Source organism: Pseudonaja textilis, chromosome 7 (genome assembly GCF_049901715.1).
Source record: "Pseudonaja textilis isolate UNSWEBS1 chromosome 7, rPseTex1.2, whole genome shotgun sequence".
Classification (NCBI taxonomy): Eukaryota; Metazoa; Chordata; class Lepidosauria; order Squamata; family Elapidae; genus Pseudonaja; species Pseudonaja textilis.
Window position 1 is genome coordinate 51,766,444 of NC_141996.1, and position 17,362 is coordinate 51,783,805.

At 34.3% G+C, this 17,362-nt stretch overlaps 1 protein-coding gene across 4 annotated transcripts in view; it reads left to right on the top strand.

Moving 5' to 3' along the window:
* Window positions 1-17,362, top strand: part of DOP1B (DOP1 leucine zipper like protein B) — a 53,541-nt gene that overhangs the window by 317 nt on the left and 35,862 nt on the right. For all 4 annotated transcript variants that reach the window (XM_026700530.2, XM_087937608.1, XM_087937610.1 and 1 more), the window contains exons 2-11: window positions 3,790-3,959; window positions 5,796-5,977; window positions 6,542-6,712; window positions 7,999-8,188; window positions 10,363-10,461; window positions 11,682-11,805; window positions 12,172-12,281; window positions 13,038-13,152; window positions 14,057-14,177; window positions 15,315-15,434. In XM_026700530.2, coding sequence (XP_026556315.1) covers window positions 3,822-3,959; window positions 5,796-5,977; window positions 6,542-6,712; window positions 7,999-8,188; window positions 10,363-10,461; window positions 11,682-11,805; window positions 12,172-12,281; window positions 13,038-13,152; window positions 14,057-14,177; window positions 15,315-15,434 — 1,370 coding nt within the window. In that variant the 5' untranslated portion in view covers window positions 3,790-3,821. The remainder of the gene's footprint in view (window positions 1-3,789; window positions 3,960-5,795; window positions 5,978-6,541; window positions 6,713-7,998; window positions 8,189-10,362; window positions 10,462-11,681; window positions 11,806-12,171; window positions 12,282-13,037; window positions 13,153-14,056; window positions 14,178-15,314; window positions 15,435-17,362) is intronic.

Genomic DNA, 17,362 nt, shown 5'->3' on the forward strand with positions numbered 1-17,362 from the left:
CACCTTCTCGTTCTGGGAAAATACGTCGCCTTTCAGTTCAAGGCGTTACTTCCTCTTATGGGAGCAGATGTTATCTCACTCCTGGCCAGTTGCTCCAGAGGACAAACCAAATGGGCGAGGAAGGAGATCTGGGGCGTCCCTTTTCTAAATCTGAGCTCAAAAAAGCGTCCAGGTTATTGCGGCGCATATGTATAATAAACCCTTCCATGCCTTGCCTTTTGTTCTTTGGATACGCGGGTTGGTGATTTCCAAGATTATGCAAGGTGCCTCTTTGACGCTGCTCTGGTACCAGCTGTTTGTGATCGGTTTGTCTATGTTAACAGCTGTTGGGTTTTGTTTGCTTTCTAGGTAGCAGCAGTCTGTCAACAGCAAGGAGAGGAAAGCTCATCACGGGAGGGTTGTTTTTATCTTCTTTAGGTACACACCATTGTTAGCTGCATAATTTATTAGGCTGCCTTTAAAAATGGTTAAAGTCGTTTAAAGAAAAAAAAAACCCTGCTCAATTCAATTAAGCCAGCTCTTTGGAGGATGTGATTTTTGCAGGACTGTTTCCTGAGTGTAAGCAAAATGGACTAAAGTGGGCAAAGAAAATATATTGCAGTTCTACCTAGATGTTAAATTATTGGTCTGCTATTATTCATGAAATAGCACTTCTGCCCTACAGCCAAAACCTCTAATTTAAAGCAGCATTCTATGTCTCTATTTTTTTTAAAAAAAAAATAGTTCAGTGTAGTCTTCCATTTCTTCTTAGTTTTTGCCATCATTAGATAGCTAAATCCAAGATGTGTATGTAGTAGGATGGACAAGTTGGAATTAATTTGTTTTTCTGTCAGTCACGCAGAATAAGTGGCCCTGGGTAGTGTGCATCAATTCTCCAATTAAGCATTTTAATTGTGAAACTCAATACTATCAGTTGTGGCTTTTCATGTTACAGTGTTCAACTGCTAAAAAAGAATGAACATTAATTTGGGGGCATCTATTTAAAATTTAATATAAAAGTAGGTAAGTTACGTTGCAAATAAATAGGGTAATATCGTCCTCATTTTCAAAGTTGTAATTGTGCTGAAAATGAGACTTTTGACCTGACTTCACACATATATTGTTGCAGCATCCCTGTGGCCACTTGATCTGGGTACTTGGCAACCAGAATGTATTTATTATGAGGGTTGTGGCATCTTAGGGTCACACCAGTGGTGCTATTTGACCAGTTCTGGAGAGCTGGTAGGAGCAATGGGCAGCGAAGAATGAACCGATTCTCTCTGCTGCTCTAATGACTCTGCTGTTGGGCCCACTGGTCTGCCCAGGCTCCCATATTCACCTTTATCTGCTGAATTTGAAGCACAGCTGCTTTGCGCAGCACAGAAGAGTGCTGCCCAGCAGCTGCTGAAGCAACTGGGATCATGCAGGCTTGCAGAAAGCAAATTAGAACGCCTCTGCACCTGCGCAAACGCCTCTGTGCCTGTGCAAAGTGCGTGTTTGGTGCGCGCATGCACACAAAGTGTGTGCACGCACGCAAAGCACGCCCACCAAGCCATGCCCACCAAACCAGTGACAACAATATTTGATCCCACCACTGGGTTACACCATCATCATTTGTGACCCTCCCAGTTGGTTTCTAACAAAGCCAATGGGGTAAGTGGCCATGTGATTCGCTTAACAACCATGGCAAAAAGGATGCAAATTCAGTCACAGTCATATGATGATATACTTAATGAATACATCACTTAGCGATAGAAATGCTAGTCCAGTTGTTATAGGTTTTCAGCTCTGGTCCCCACTCTTATGTAAGAGCCGTTCCCACACTTCTGGACTTCCAGAAGAGCCTCAAAATTTGGGTCTGCCACTTGGCCTGCTACGTTGGGAGTGACTGATAGGGTTTAGAAGTTTCTCACACATCCCCAATATGCCTATCATATTTTTTTTGTTTTTTTTTATTCTCACCACCCTCCAAGCTGCCCATCACCTTGCTTTTAATTTTATTTTTTTAAATTAATTGTGTTTGGCATCTTTTAACTTTTTACTATTTTGTAAGCTATCCAGAGCCACAGTATTAGTGAGATGGGCAGCATAGAAATTTAATAAATACCGATAACTTGAGGACTACCTGTGTGTTTACCAAGTATGTAGAGCTTCATTTTTTTAGAATGCAAGAAACTATCGATGTAATAAAGTAAGACTATCATATGTTTATAATAGCAGGATACTAATTAAATTAAAGGCAGATTCCAAAATTATGCTTTTAGGGGTTGTTCATCAGGTGGACGGTACAGCTCTTTACTAGAGCACGTGATCCTGCTTCCAGGACAATGATAACCCTATAGTTGATCACTCAGGCTTCCACGTACTAATTTATTATAGCCATCCCCCTTCATAAGGCTCAGAAAACTTTAAAATCTTAACTATTTTATTAGCTATATCATTTCTAACTCTGCCATGTTCTGAGGCACAGTAATGATAGTGATAGCAGCTCATATGTAAAAAAATTACCTCGTTTCATAATAGTTACTGTGTTTAATAATAATAATAATGTACAATTGCAATGTAAGAACCCTAATAAAACCAATTATTATCAAAAGAACAATGTTATATCCAAAGCAGATAAAAACAGCATTAAAAACCCACAGTTAATGAATGTCATCTCAAAGGCAAAGAGCCTGACCAAGCAGGATTGCCAATAGAAAAGAAAGACCTGGCCAGCTTCTCTAATATCCTGAATTATTAGCAGGTCATTCAGGCCTTATATGAATACTCTTTATTATTTTCCTGTCAAGTAGAGAAAGAACAGCCTTTCCTGAAGAATATATTGGAAAAGTTATCCCTTCAACAAATTTAATTCCAGAATCTGATCTGGAAATCAACTGGCAACCAATGAAATTGTTATAACAAGGGAGCAGTATGTGGTAAATATTTTGCCCATAAGTGTCTGAATTCATAGAAGTTTTTGAAGTTTTCCAGCTATTTAACACATTGTTGAAATCAATTGATATCACCAAATCTACGTATTCCATTTATTTTTGTTTTTTTATAAAAGCACGGACAAACTGTAAATGTGTTTTCAGTCAACCACTTCAATTGTATTCCCTCATCTAGTCAAGTCTCAGTGCCATGCCTACTAGAACGTGACCATAATTCACTCATGCGTGAAAATAAATAAGAGGTTCTCCCTGATACATTGTATTGATTTAAAACATATTTTCCTAAAATTCACATGAGGAAGATGTAAACGATACTTTCTTAAATAATTACATGCTGTACTATCTTAATTTAAGATATCAACTTTTGGTATTGACATTTCATGTGATTTTCTTTAAATCAATCATTAACTTGCTAATGCAGGAAGAAAATGTTTAATGCTTATATGTAATCCATGCAATAAAATATATTCAATTTAGTGAAAATTAGTTTACTAAAATCATTTCTTTCCTCTGTATATTTACAAAAATAATGCATAGCTAGAAAATAAAATATGCATTAATTTATATAAATATGTTTTCATGTTTATATAAATAAATGTCAATTTAATATGTTATGGTCATTTTCAGTAAAATAATACATGAGTTAGTCTCAAATGTATAGTTTCATATGAAAGTAAAATGAACAATATTTAGATTGAGTACTGTGAATATTGAACTACAGCATACCAAATCAATGGTCCTTGGGTATTTTTTTGTAAAGTTTAGCATTTTATGCTGAGCATAAGTTAATTCTTTTAATTTCGATTTTCTGTTTTATTTAAAATATTTACAGCCTTATCTATAAAATATAAACTTATCAAAGCTTTGCTTTTAGTTCCTCAGAGCATTTTGATATGATCATTGAAAATGGATCCAGAAGAGCAGGAGTTGCTTGGTGATCATAGGTACAGAAATTATTCTTCAGCAATTGATAAAGCTTTGAGGAACTTTGAATCTTCAAGCGAATGGGCAGATCTCATATCTTCTCTTGGGAAACTCAACAAGGTGTGGTATCTGTCTTTTTAAATTATTTGTAAGGTTTTTTAATAAGATGTGAAGAAAGTAGCAATATCATCTATCTAAGATATTTTTAATGAATGAAGTCTGGATAGTGCAATATATTCCAATAGTAATGAATAGCTATGAGAGTTGGAGCAAAAGAAAGTCACATTTTTTGAATTGTGGTGTTGGACTTCAAGGGGATCAAATCAGTCAATCCTAAAGGAAATCAACTCTGACTGTTCTTTGGAAGGATAGATACTAAAACTGAAGCTCAAATACTTTGGCCACCTAATGAGAGAACTCGTTAAAAATACCCTGATGTTGGGAAAGATTGAAGACAAAAGGAGAAGGAGCTGCCAGAGGATAAGATAGATAGTGTTATCAACACAAAGAACATGAATTTGGGCAAACTCTGAGAGATAGTGGAAGACAGGAGGGCCTAAGATGCTGTGGTCTGTGGAGTCACAAAGAGTCCAACATGACTTAGCAACTGAACAAGTACAATACTAAAAATCTACAATAAAATATATCTTATAATGAATAATAATGAAGAGGCTAATAAGCTCTTCAAGTAGTTCAAAACAGAACACACACAAAAATCAGACCCCAGCTTTCTCTATTAGATTATTCCAAGTACAATCAAGGTTTTTTTTTTCAAATACTTGAAACACTTTTTGTTTTTAGGAAGTCATGTGTGCATAAGAGAATGAAGTCTAAAAAGAGAGTGAAGTTTACTATTCGTAAATGTTATTACTGGGCTATTGGGAAATTGTTGGTTTTTACTGTATATATGTGGGTGATCCTTTCCAGTACTAGGTACAGTGAGATTAAAGTGAGAACTGTCTTTCTACTTCTTGAATGAGTATATTGGCTACACTCATTTAAAGGTCTTTTGATTTCTTCAATATTTTTAGGCTACACATAGACATCATACATATTTTATTTCAGATTTTGTTTCATTATGAAAGAACAATTCATTGTACATTTTCCATATATGTTTATTATCTTCCAATGTAGTTGCAGTTCTAAAAATGAAGCTTTCTTATATACTGTATGACTGTTTATTTTTTTCAAATTATATTTATTTTTGTTAGTGTTGCTGGTAAAAGAAATTCCTTGGGAAGATACTTTGTATGGGATTGTAATTGATTCTGTTGGTTTCTTTAGAAAATTAACAAGTCTAGGTGAATGGAGTGCCCAGGTATAATGACAAGTTAGGTTCAAAATATATGCTGTCTTGGTACTATCAGTCATCAATATTTTAATACTTACTTGACTGGAGAACAGAATCATTATTTTAGTAACTATTAAAAGAGAGCTCTGTAAAATGGCTATTTATTTTTATAATAATTTCAATGCAGTGTTTCCTACCCCTGCAGAGAAAGAAAACAACATTTTTTTTGTCGTAGCTAGCCTGTTTGTGTTTGTATTTTTTTAAACTTTTCTCAACCCCTCCCACCCCACCCTTTTCAGATATGTCAGAGTAGCTATTTTCTGCAGGTTATCATGATATTTGAAAAATGTTATCTGTAGGCAGGTAAGCATTTCTGACAGTTGCACTATTTGTTCTTCCTGGTTTATTTCACAAAAGTTAGTATTTCTAAATCTCATAATTGGTTTAGGGATTTAATCTGGTGAAGTGATATATTAAATAATAAATATAGAGATTGCCAAAACACATCTATGGGTTTTGTGATCAGTTTTTATAAAGATCCCAGGAAATCTGTTAAAGAAAATAGCTGAATTTTAATTATCTTACGTAATAATATAGCTACAATTTGGTTCCTAATTCATATCAATGCAAATTTAATAACTAATTCTTATTTAATTATTTTACAGGCTCTTCAAAGTAATTTGAAGTATTCCCTTTTACCAAGACGCTTGATTATCAGTAAAAGATTGTCCCAGTGTTTGCACCCAGCATTACCTACTGGAGTGCATATAAAAGCACTGGAGTCCTATGAAGTAATATTTAAAATTATTGGAACAAAATGGCTTGCAAAGGACTTATTTCTCTACAGGTAAACTTTGGCGGTTTTTAAAGCTTGGTTTTATTGACATTCCTCTTTCTATTTATCTTCTAAGTAAGGTCTGGCTAGTGTTAATTGCTTTTAGAAATCTTTATTAATTAATTAGTATGTAAAGTTAAACCATGCTTAGTATGGAGGACTATATGTAGTGTAGCTTTAGAAATAAAAACACCAATTCCTTCCTTCAGATTTGGCTATTTAGAAAACACCAGATCTCTTTTAATTATAGCTTTGCTTGAATTTTAATGGTGATTAATATTAACTATGAGCTTGATGAAAAGGCCAACTTAACTATAGTATACTAGTTTTGAGAAATAGCACTAATGAACAATCATAAATTTCGTGGGTTTGTGGATGAGAACATTTTTAATTAAAATATAATAAATCTATCTATCTAATATATTGTATATATTTTAATAACAAAACTTCCAGTATTCTCAAAAAGGGGAGGAGAGATTCATTGTAGTTTGCCCTCATAATATGCTTAAAATTCAAATATCCAAGATAATACAGGCAGAGACTGATTTTTCCCTATCCCTCTCTGTGTTTTTCCAGTTCAGGCCTTTTCCCATTGCTTGGAGTTGCAGCACTATCAGTGAAACCCGTCTTGCTCGATTTGTATGAAAATTATTTTCTCCCACTCCAGAAATCTCTCCTACCCAGTCTTCAGGCCTTCTTAATTGGCCTTTTGCCTGGTTTGGAGGAAGGATCAGAATTCTATGACAGGTAAAGTATTTCTTTCACATAAAAAAATTAAAATAATAAATACATTTTAACTCTTTTCATTCTATACCTTCAGTAGGAATCAGTCCAGGGGAAGATGAGCTACCAAAAATAAAGCCAGGAATGCAGTATTACTTACTCTTCTTTTATTTGGTCAGGGCTATGTATTATGCAGAAACTTCAGTGCAGACAATCAGGTTTTTCCTGGTACATGCTGGAAGAAAATTCTTGGAAGATGTCTTTCCACTAGAAAAGTTCTGGTCCAAACCAGAAAACATTTTCAGCTCAGCATTTATTATCATTCTCAAACAAGTATGTTATATTCCAAACCTTATATTCTGCCTTTTTGAAGAAAAAACAACAACACAAAAAAGTTAAAAGTTATGCTAAGTTACATATGCAACAGATCATAAATTGCAGTCATGATGAAGAAAAATTCAAAATGGAACATTTTAAACACATAATCCACAGTGGCTAGATTCATTCAGTATGCTAACTCAACATCAAGCAAGTTATGACTAATCAATTAAAAGCTTCACTCAGCAAAAAAAATCAGTAGATTAAGATTCAGTTCTGTTCCATGTATCTTTCCATACATAGAGTAGTTTAGGAGTTAAAATCCAATAGTAGAAACTGAAACCAGTAGATCCAAATATAGATGATTCTTCAACCTAAATCTAAGATTGCTTCATCTATAAGGTTCATGAAGTTGTTGAATAGTTTAGTGAACAAAATGGAAGCCTATGGGTATAGGTATAAAGCAAAGAGATTATCTCCCTTCCTTGGAGCAAGAATAATTACACAATTTCCATCCCATAATAATATGGTCAATAACACTAAACAACTTTTAAGAGATCCAGAAAACTAAAAAAGTTGTTATCCCCCCCCACCTGACCTGGCATCATTCTACACATCCATAACCACCTTGGCCATTTCAGATGGTTTCCATCATAATATTAGACTGAAAACAAGACTTATAAAGATCTACTTCATTTACATGAAATGTCTGTTTTCAGAGTTCTCAGAAAATCTTTAGCTTTTACTGGTATATTTTTCTATGTAAAGATCTTATAAATCAAAGTTAATTTTGAACTGAAAGCCTATATCCACAATGTGGAGCCACTATAGTTTAGAGATCTCTTTCCTTTTTTCTTAGGAATCTTTCTATTTTCTAAACATTGGCAAAAAATACATTATTTAATATGTATAGTATAGATTTCAACATCAGCTTGTACCAAATTAGTTTACTTTAATTTTGTAGCTACATAATCTCTTTTCTTGCTTTATAGGACTGATGCTTTGCTTGTGAAGTTGTCCCTTGTAATTGGAAAAGAAGTGTTTTATTCTGCCTTGTGGGCCAGTGTCTTGGTTAGCCCTTCTGTAAGACTACCTGCTTCCCTTTTTGTTGTCAGTCATATCAATAGAGCAGTACCTGGAAAGCAGCAGAATTATATGATGGGGACTGATGCTAATCTTACAGTAGGTTAAGTAACAAATAATATTTGCTTTTATGTGATAAATAAGGAAGAAAAATGGAAAATTGCAGATAAAATCATATACTTTGGGAAGTAATATAACTTTCTTCAATTGTTGCATTTTCATCGTTTTCTTAGCTAACTGTTAGTTGGCAGTAACATACCTATGTATAAATCAAGGTTGCTGTTATGAGATGGATGGCTCTATAAATCATATAAATAAATAATTGAATCCCTATGAAATATGCATTTGGATAATATATTCTGGTAGAAGTGCTTCCTCCTCTAACTGCTTTGAAAAGAAAGCCTTTTTTTAAGGCAACTAATGTACCTGGAAGCAAATTTTCCATTTTCTGTGCAATGCTTAGCAAATAGGTATTTATTAAAATTAAGTTTATTACTCAAGTTATAATGTGTATGTTCTGTCCATAACCATCATGCTAATTAGTTAGTTCCCTTGACTGCATTCCATGGAGGTTTGTGTAAAATTTAAATGTTAATTCAGTGCTTAATGATGAATTAACACAAGGAAGCTTAGATGAAGAATGCATTCATATGCCCCTCATACTATTCCCTTTCTGTAAGCAACATCATGGGCAGCACAGAAAAGGAATAGTATATAATAAGCCAAAAAAATGCAGAAGAGGAAAAAGAGAAAAAAAATTACACTTAGTTTATATCAGCCTCATTCACTACATTTCTGAATATCCTTCCTTGTTGCTTCCACATCCATAGGTCACTTCATACAAGATCCTTTTTATTGATTTCTCACTTCCACACAAGCACAACTTCCTTTGTCTGCCACTTCATTTATTTGTCTTGTGATTTGATTCTCATAGTTCTCTTCATATAACCAAATCACTGCAGCATTCTTTGATAATGATAACTTAATTCTAAATTCAGTCCATATTATTTCAGCATCCCTTCCTTCCTGACCCTAATTAAGATGCCCATGTTGTTAAAAACAAGAAGAAATAACCATTCCTATTCCAACCTATTATGTTTATCCTGCCATATTGATCTTTTATTTCCATGTAATATAGTGGGAGGAAAGAGGCTGTTATACACAACAATTTTAAGTTCACTCCTTGTTCTAATTATTCATTACATGCAATAAACCCCATACTGCTGTCATAGTTCTGCCAGCATTTTTAACTTTAAAATTCCTCCATCCATTTTAACATTTTTAGTAAACATGTTAACAAAGAACACAAATTCATCTAGTTGGTCTTAATTTTTACATTTATGTGCCCTTTGCGATTATTCAGTTCATTTTGTCTGTCAAATATTGGCTTTGACATGTTAATTATACATTTCATATATTTTGCTGCATCATACAGTTTGTATAACATTTAAGTAAATCATTCAGGTTTTCAGCCAGCAACTTGATAATATTGCATATAGAAGCATCCATACATTGATATCTTCAGATAATTTCACCTTAATGTTACCACATACATTCTTTATATATTTGCCAATAAGTGCATTAAACAAGCAAGGACCATAATGCATCCTTACCTTACTCCCTGCTCAGTGTTAAATCATTTGCCATTATGAGTGCTTTGCTTCCATTATAATCTGGTTTTTCTTATACATTTGGCAATCAACCTATCCATATTAATAGAAAACATCCCATAATTCAAGTTTATTCTTGATGAAACTTGACTTTTGAAATTTCTAATATGTGAACAAAGAGGTCCAAATTTGCTAATACTGTTAGTTGAGAATGTTGGATGTTACATACAACTTGGCTTATTTTTTATCTCCCCTTATTGTATACCAGCTTTTAAAAAAAAGTTGCTAACATATTTTGTCCTTATTGTTGAATAATTTAAAATGATCCTGAGTTTAAGGTTTATCCCTTTTCCCTGAGTTTGCATTATCCCTTTTCAATGGACATATTCCTCATATAATTTAGGGAAGGGAGTCTACAAAAAAAATCCCTGCATCATTTTATTCTTGAATTTCTAAGAAAAGATTTCTCTCTTTTTTTCATTCAGAATGTAAGCTACTCAATTTTCTGATTAGATATGGAAAGAGATTGAAGATTGAGAATTGCTGGGTTTTACAAATAAATTCCTACCACACTTTTGTTATGAAGTTCCAGTCTACAAAGCAAAAGGAAGTGATCAGTCTACTGGGAGTTCTTATATCAAATGTTATTTCACTTTTTTTTAGATACAGGCTATTTGTGTGTCGATGCTGGATTCAAATGTTCTTGTACAAAGAAACACTTTGGAAGTGGTTCTCTTCTTTTTCCCATTATATTCTTCTTTGGTAAGCAAATTATTTTTATTCAATTAGTTTTGGCCTTCCCAAAGGTGCTTTTCAAAAAAAAAAATTGGACTTTCTTGGGTTTTTTTCCTTGAAAATGTTTTGCTTCTGTAAATACGCGCTCTGCTTCAGGTGACCTTCAGGGTACAGATAAATCTCCAAGTGGCCTCAATGACTCAGAATGCTAATGACCTTCAGAGTGTTAATGATCAGATAACTGCAAAGAATATAAATTCTTCTATTCCCCAACATTCAGTCAGAACGGAAGAAGCTTCTTGAATGAGAAGTGAAATGTTTTCAAGGAAAAAAAATCAAATGTTTTCAAGGAAAAAAAATCAGTTGCCTTTGGAAAAGCACCTTTGGGACAACCATGACCTAAATGATTGAATATTTATCTCCACACATATTTTGCCTTTGTTTACAAAATATCATGGAAGATTCCTGGTATGGTTATTCCAATGTATATTTGTGTTCAGTAACTAGTTGTTTACTATTTAAGACAATCAAGGTATTAAGAACATATATTTGGAGAGACTTCACTGTAACAAATCACCAGGTTCTGGTGGTATCCACTTGAGATAGTCTTGATTCATTGTTATCTGCAAGTCAACAACAAGGGTAGTGTTTCTCCAAAGCCAAATTAAGAGAAATAATAGTGGGAGAGAGGAACCTATTGACTGGCTAACTATTGTGAAAAACGATGGATTAAAATGAATCTTGGCCCAATCTAACAAGGTACCTTTTATTCTAATGAATAATTTTGTTTGGTTCTCATTTCCCAACCCGCCATCCCCACAGAAAATGAAAAATAATTTTTAAGAAACATTCTTTTTAATACATATCTTATTGTTGTCATGCATTTATTTCAACAACTTTTATTTTGTATTTCTAAACTGTTTCAAGATGTGGCTTCATGAGAAACAATATAGCAATATATTGGAAAAAATCAATAGTAATGTATTGAGGGGGGAAATCAGTAGCTTAATACAAAACAATGCAGATACAAAACAATAGCTTTTCAGCAACCTACTACTGTCTAATACAACGCTCAGACTTTTTTTTTATAAATTGTGAATTATGTATAGGAGTATGAATTGTGTGAATGATAATATTCTTAATGTTGCTGGTGTTTTACTGCCATATTTACTTCTGCATTTTCAGCTGTGCTTTAGTTTTTGTTAAAAGACATGTGCTTTCAGCTGACTTATTGGTTCTTTGTTTAGGACCCAAATGAGAGTGCTATTCCACTGCATAGGTCTGATGTGGTTCATCTTCTGTCAGCAGCTGCACAAACTCTCTTAAGAAGAGATATGTCACTAAACAGAAGGCTATATTCATGGTTGCTAGGTATGGTACCAAATATAGTTGCTAATATTTTTGCATTCTTTAATTATTCTGAATTATTTTTCAGAATAAGGTAGGGGTTGAGATATTAAATCTCAAATAGTGGTATGGTAATCTAATTTATATGATTACAAAGAAATATCTGCTATTCTCTGTCCTCAAAATACTTCACTGGAAGGGAAATACCATGTGCATATCAAATGCAACAGAGCTATGCTGAAGATACCTGATGCAATCCTAATGGCAAGAAATAGCAGTGGAGCAATAGGAAAAGAAGTGTTCATCTTTTGCTGTAATTTCTTGTTTTATTAATTATAACTATACTGCTATGTTGTACTTTTTGTCTAGTTAACAATAATTTTTTTTAAGGTTCCGATATCAAAGGAAGGGCTTCTGTTCCGGAGTTATCTATTAATACATCCTTAGAAGATTATGCCCACAGTTTTTTTGAAAAATACTCCAAAGAACTTTTAGTTGAGGTAGGTCCATATTATACTCTTTAAAGGATGACTTCATTAAGTGGTGACAGTTTAATATTAAATTAATAAATTGTTGTTGCTACTGGTTCTGGCTACTATTATATAATACCAGCTTTCAGAATCTTACATGGAAAAATAATGAAAATTCAGACACTTGGCAAGTGACTCATATTTATGATAGTTGCAGTGTCTAATATGATTACCTTTTTGACTTTCTGACAAACAAAATCAATGGGGAAGCCACATTCACTTAATAGTCATGTTAGTAACTTAGCCACTGCGGTGATTCACTTAACAACTATGGCACAAAAGGTTGTCAAATGGGGCAAAATTAACAAATGTCTCACTTAGCAACTGAAAGGTTGGGCTTAATTGTGATGGTAAGTTGAGGACTATCTGTACAGTGGAATAGTGTTTGAAAAAGCAAGATCAAAAAGAAAGCGATGAGAAATCTGGAAACAATGAAGTGTCTTCAATTGATTTTCTGATATGGGCTGAATTAACTACAATTGTCCTTTTTTCTTCGTAAAATCTTATTTCAGTTCAGTTGAAATGTAGTGTTTTCCCCTCCTACAAGAGTGCTATACTATTAATTAAATCATGGGTCATTTTAAGAATAGTGTTGAATTTTTCAAATTTATTGGTTATTTTAATAATAAATAATTGCTAATAAAAATTAGCTAGAATTATTTAAAAGGCAGAGAATGACTAATTTCCATAGTTATCAATGTTTTTTCTTTGATTAATGATTAATAGGGTTTAATTGAAATACTACATCAGAAATTTTCAGAATCTGACTTGGAAGAACAGCACCATGCATATTTGAAGCCATTCCGCATCCTCATAAGCCTACTTGACAAGCCTGAAATAGGTAAGAGAAAGAGAGACTTTTCTTCAAGAATTAAATATGCTAAGTGACAGTACAGACAAAGACAGGTTTCTGTTGAAAAGCATGTGATAGTTTATCGACATAGATGCTGGTCAATCATTTTAAATTAACATCTAAATACAATTTCAATGTTCTTCAGTATTTCTTAAATTCATTATTAATTTGAATACATCATGGAAAGAATATATATCTCTCCATAGCTTGTTTTCTGATATTTCTATCATCATTCAGTATAATTCACATATTATATCATACTTAATTATTGTTAGGTTTCTGTCATTGTTTGAGAAAATGGTTTAGGCCAGGCAGCGCAAGCAGTTGGCGAGCATGTGTGCTTGCACAGCTCCACTTGCTCAAGCAGCGGGCACTCATGCATGAAGCTCCATTTTCATGCACTCACACACGTGACAGCCGTTCATACAGAATCATCCCCCCCCCCCCCACCCGGCCAGTCCATCAAGCTAGGAAGATTGGGGATCACTGGTTTAAGCCTAGGATCTTTCCAGTTGTTTAATTAAGAGAAGATAGACTATTTTCTTGATCTGAGAATAGACATAACAAATGAAAAAGTACATAGAAACCAGAAGTCTGATATTAAATTAATTTCCATCATGAAAGCATATAAATGAATACTTGCATAATTCAATCGATGTATCAACTTAGACTGCTGCTTCTGCAAAATATAGTTAACATAAAACTGATCTATGTGGAATATTGAGAATATGTGTGAAATCCCAACAAGGCTTTTAAGATGTACTGTAGTAATAATAATACATTGAGCTGCAAAGAAGAAATAGTGTCAATATAACTTTATAGTAAGATTTTATTCACATATGTGTATATAAGTCTTTAAATATTGAATTCCTTTATATTTCCCTTATTGTAGGCCCACTAGTCATTGCGGACTTGTTTCTTGAAGTGATCAGAGCATTCTATAGATATTGCAAAGAAACATTGGGTTCTGATCTTAAACTTAATTATAGTCAAACTGGTAATGTTCTTACAAGGTATGGTTTGTTTTCTGTTTAAGTAGCTAAATAAATAATTTTTTTTCCTGGTTGCCGGATACTGCTGCTATATTTCTGATCATGATTACATGTTTTCATGTATCCAAATCTTCAAAACATGCCTTGAAAGTAATTTGAGCATTTTGCATGCTAAGGTAATATCCTGTTTCTACTGCTAAAGGAGACTTGCTATGGAGTCTTGGCTAAATCGGTAATTGCAAGTCTGTCAGAAATATGAATTTGTCTGGGTTAACACAAAGCCAGTTTGTTACATTGGCTAAAGGCATTGGGATAGAAACTGGGAGACTGTGACCTCTAATTCTGTTTCAGTCATGAAGTCAGCTACCATAGGTAGCCAGTCACTCTCTCTCAGTTCAAGGAAGAAAACAGTGGCAGTAACTGCTAAACATGTTACCAAACTGATTGGTTTTGTCCATGAAGTCTCCAAGAATGAATACTGACTTGAGGGCAAAAAAAAGTAATAATGGCTTAACAAGTTTATCTGGACAGGTTCATCCATAAAGCTATTGTGGCTACTGCTACTGCACATGCTTAAAGCAATTTAATCAAAATGGAGTATATCCCCAGTAATCGTAATAAATTGAGAGTCTTTAATGCCCTGGAAAAATGCTATAGAATAGCAGTTAAAATGTTTATGGAGATTCTCAGTCATCCAGGTCATGCTTGTTCCAAAGGTGCTTTTTCAAGAGGCAACTGGACTTTTTTGAAGATGTTTCGCTTCTCATCCAAGAAGCTTCTTCCGTTGTTCTTGGTCATGCAAGAAGAGAAGCGAAACGTCTTCAAAGAAAAACCAGAAAGTCCAATTGCCTCTTGATAAAACACCTTTGAGACTCTCGGTTAAAATGAAACCCCATAAATGCTGCTTGAATGCAAAAAGAAGAATGTGTTGGAATATGTTGGAAAGGAGTGATGCTAAACTTGATTCATCCTATAACTTAGACTTAAATTTCAGGACAGGTATGAACTTAAGTTTCCAGTTTCATTTCTGAATACCTAGTTCCACGTTTTGTACCATTACCTTAAAAATATGTTTATTTATTATTAAAATAATATGCATTACTTTAAAAATATATTTCCTCTGCATTATTTACTAAATACTATTGATTCTCTTTTTAGTGTAATAAAAGAAAACAAGAATGCATCTGAGATTGTTAAAACAGCTAACATGTTGATCACATCCTTAAACACAGATTTTCTGTGGGATTACATGACTGGCTGTATTGAGGACTGCTTAAGGTAGTTACAGATCTTGTACTTTTGCTTTGGACATAAGAGAATAATAGGGGAACAGTAATAATTTATATTAAATTCAGAATACAAATGCCAGGCAACATCACTGCTCTGCAAGCCACATTGGCTTCCAATACATTTCAGAGTACCATCTCGGGCAACTACCTGTCTCTCTGTTGCTTGCCTCTGCCCCCTTTCTAAATCCTCAAGTCTTATCAGTGCAGTATAAAGTAGTACTAAAACTTCACATGACCTTGATACTATCTGTTAATGCAGCCTAGAACTGCATTGGGGGTTTTTTGGCAGCTGCACCACACTACTGGTTCATATTTAAGTGGTTTTCCACTAGCACTCCTAGATCCCTCTCACAGTTACTGCTATCTCATCGCTGAATCGCATTTTGATGAATAAGATCCAGTGTACAAGCCAGTCAAGATCCTTCTGGATCTTGAGCCTATCTTCTAAAGTAGGGGTCCCCAACCCCTGGTATGCAGACCAGTACTGAACCATGGCCCATTGGAAACTGTGCTAGGCAAATGACAGATTCACATGTGAATCTATCACCAGACCCCCACCATCCCACTGCTGCTGTCGGTCTGCAGAGGCAGGAAGGTTGCGGATCATTGTTCTAAAGGGCTGGCTTTCCTCCCCAATTAGTATCATCTGCAAATTTGATGAATTCCCCTTCTATTCCAACATGTAAATCTTTTATGAAGATGTTGAAGAGTACTGGCTAAGACAGAATTGCATGCTTGCCTCCCTGTAGAAGTAGTTACATTGAGAACTTCATGTTAAGTGTGGTTGGTCAATCAGTTACAAATACATCTATTGGTGATGTTTTTCCCATTATTGTGAGATGTAGTCCATCCCTGCCAGAAGCCTCTCATGTAGTTATTGTAGATCTAGGATTCCAAAGTTCTCACAGTGGCACCATCTCCTAAGCCAGTGTTTTACTTCAGAAGTTCTGTGTTACCTCATTGGATGCCTTTCGCTGGGAGTAGAAGAAAGCACCTGTGGCCCTATCTCCTTGGCTTTCATGCCTAGCTGCTAGTCTCTTGATACGGTTTCTAGGCTCTTTGTCATATCATTCATTCTCACATGAAAGAGGAGAAAGAGATAATAATCTGTGGATGGAATTATTTTAGTAAACTTCTCAGTCACATCTTTGATCTTTGCTCTTGAGAGATGGCAAACCTCCCTAGATTGATTGTCTGGTCTATAAACTGCTGGTTCATTTCGCCTGAGCATTAAGTCTTCTGTCAACTAGACAGACCGTTTTTTCTTTAAGGAAGATCTTTTTTTCCTGCAATTGGTACACTTGGTGATGTCTCCTCTTCAGGTATCTGCATGCTTTTTTTCCAAGGAGAGATTATGAAATTGATTGTTTAGCTCCAGCATAGCTAGACTGCATTGACTTTGAGGTTTTTTTTTTCTTCCTTTGCCATTGGTCTGTCTCTAAAGGTTCATTTTCTGTGTTAGTTAATTGTTCCTTACTATGTTCAGTTTGAATACAGTCTTCTTTTGGTTGGAATTTCTTATTTTGTTGATTGAGAGGGAGAGGGAAAGGGAGGGAGAGAGGAGATTTTTTATGCTCTTGGCCAAATTCCCACAAGGAAGCTCAATGAGGAAGCCAGCAGTAAGTCAGAAGTTGCTCCTCTACCCTCAGCCTTTTTGCCCACCATAATCATTATTTTCTGTTTATATAAGTAGATATCTATAAAATAATGACCCAACAGAGCATACGGAACTCGATATTTACTAAAATATGCTTTCTACTATGTTTTACAAAATACAGTGCTTCATTTGAAAAATAAAATAATATCTAGAGAAGTTGGGTTTTAAAAAATGTCTTTGGAAGAGCCATATATAAAAATGTAAAAATGTATGTTTTATGTGCTACCTTTTTAATTGCATTTCTATTGAAAATTGCACTA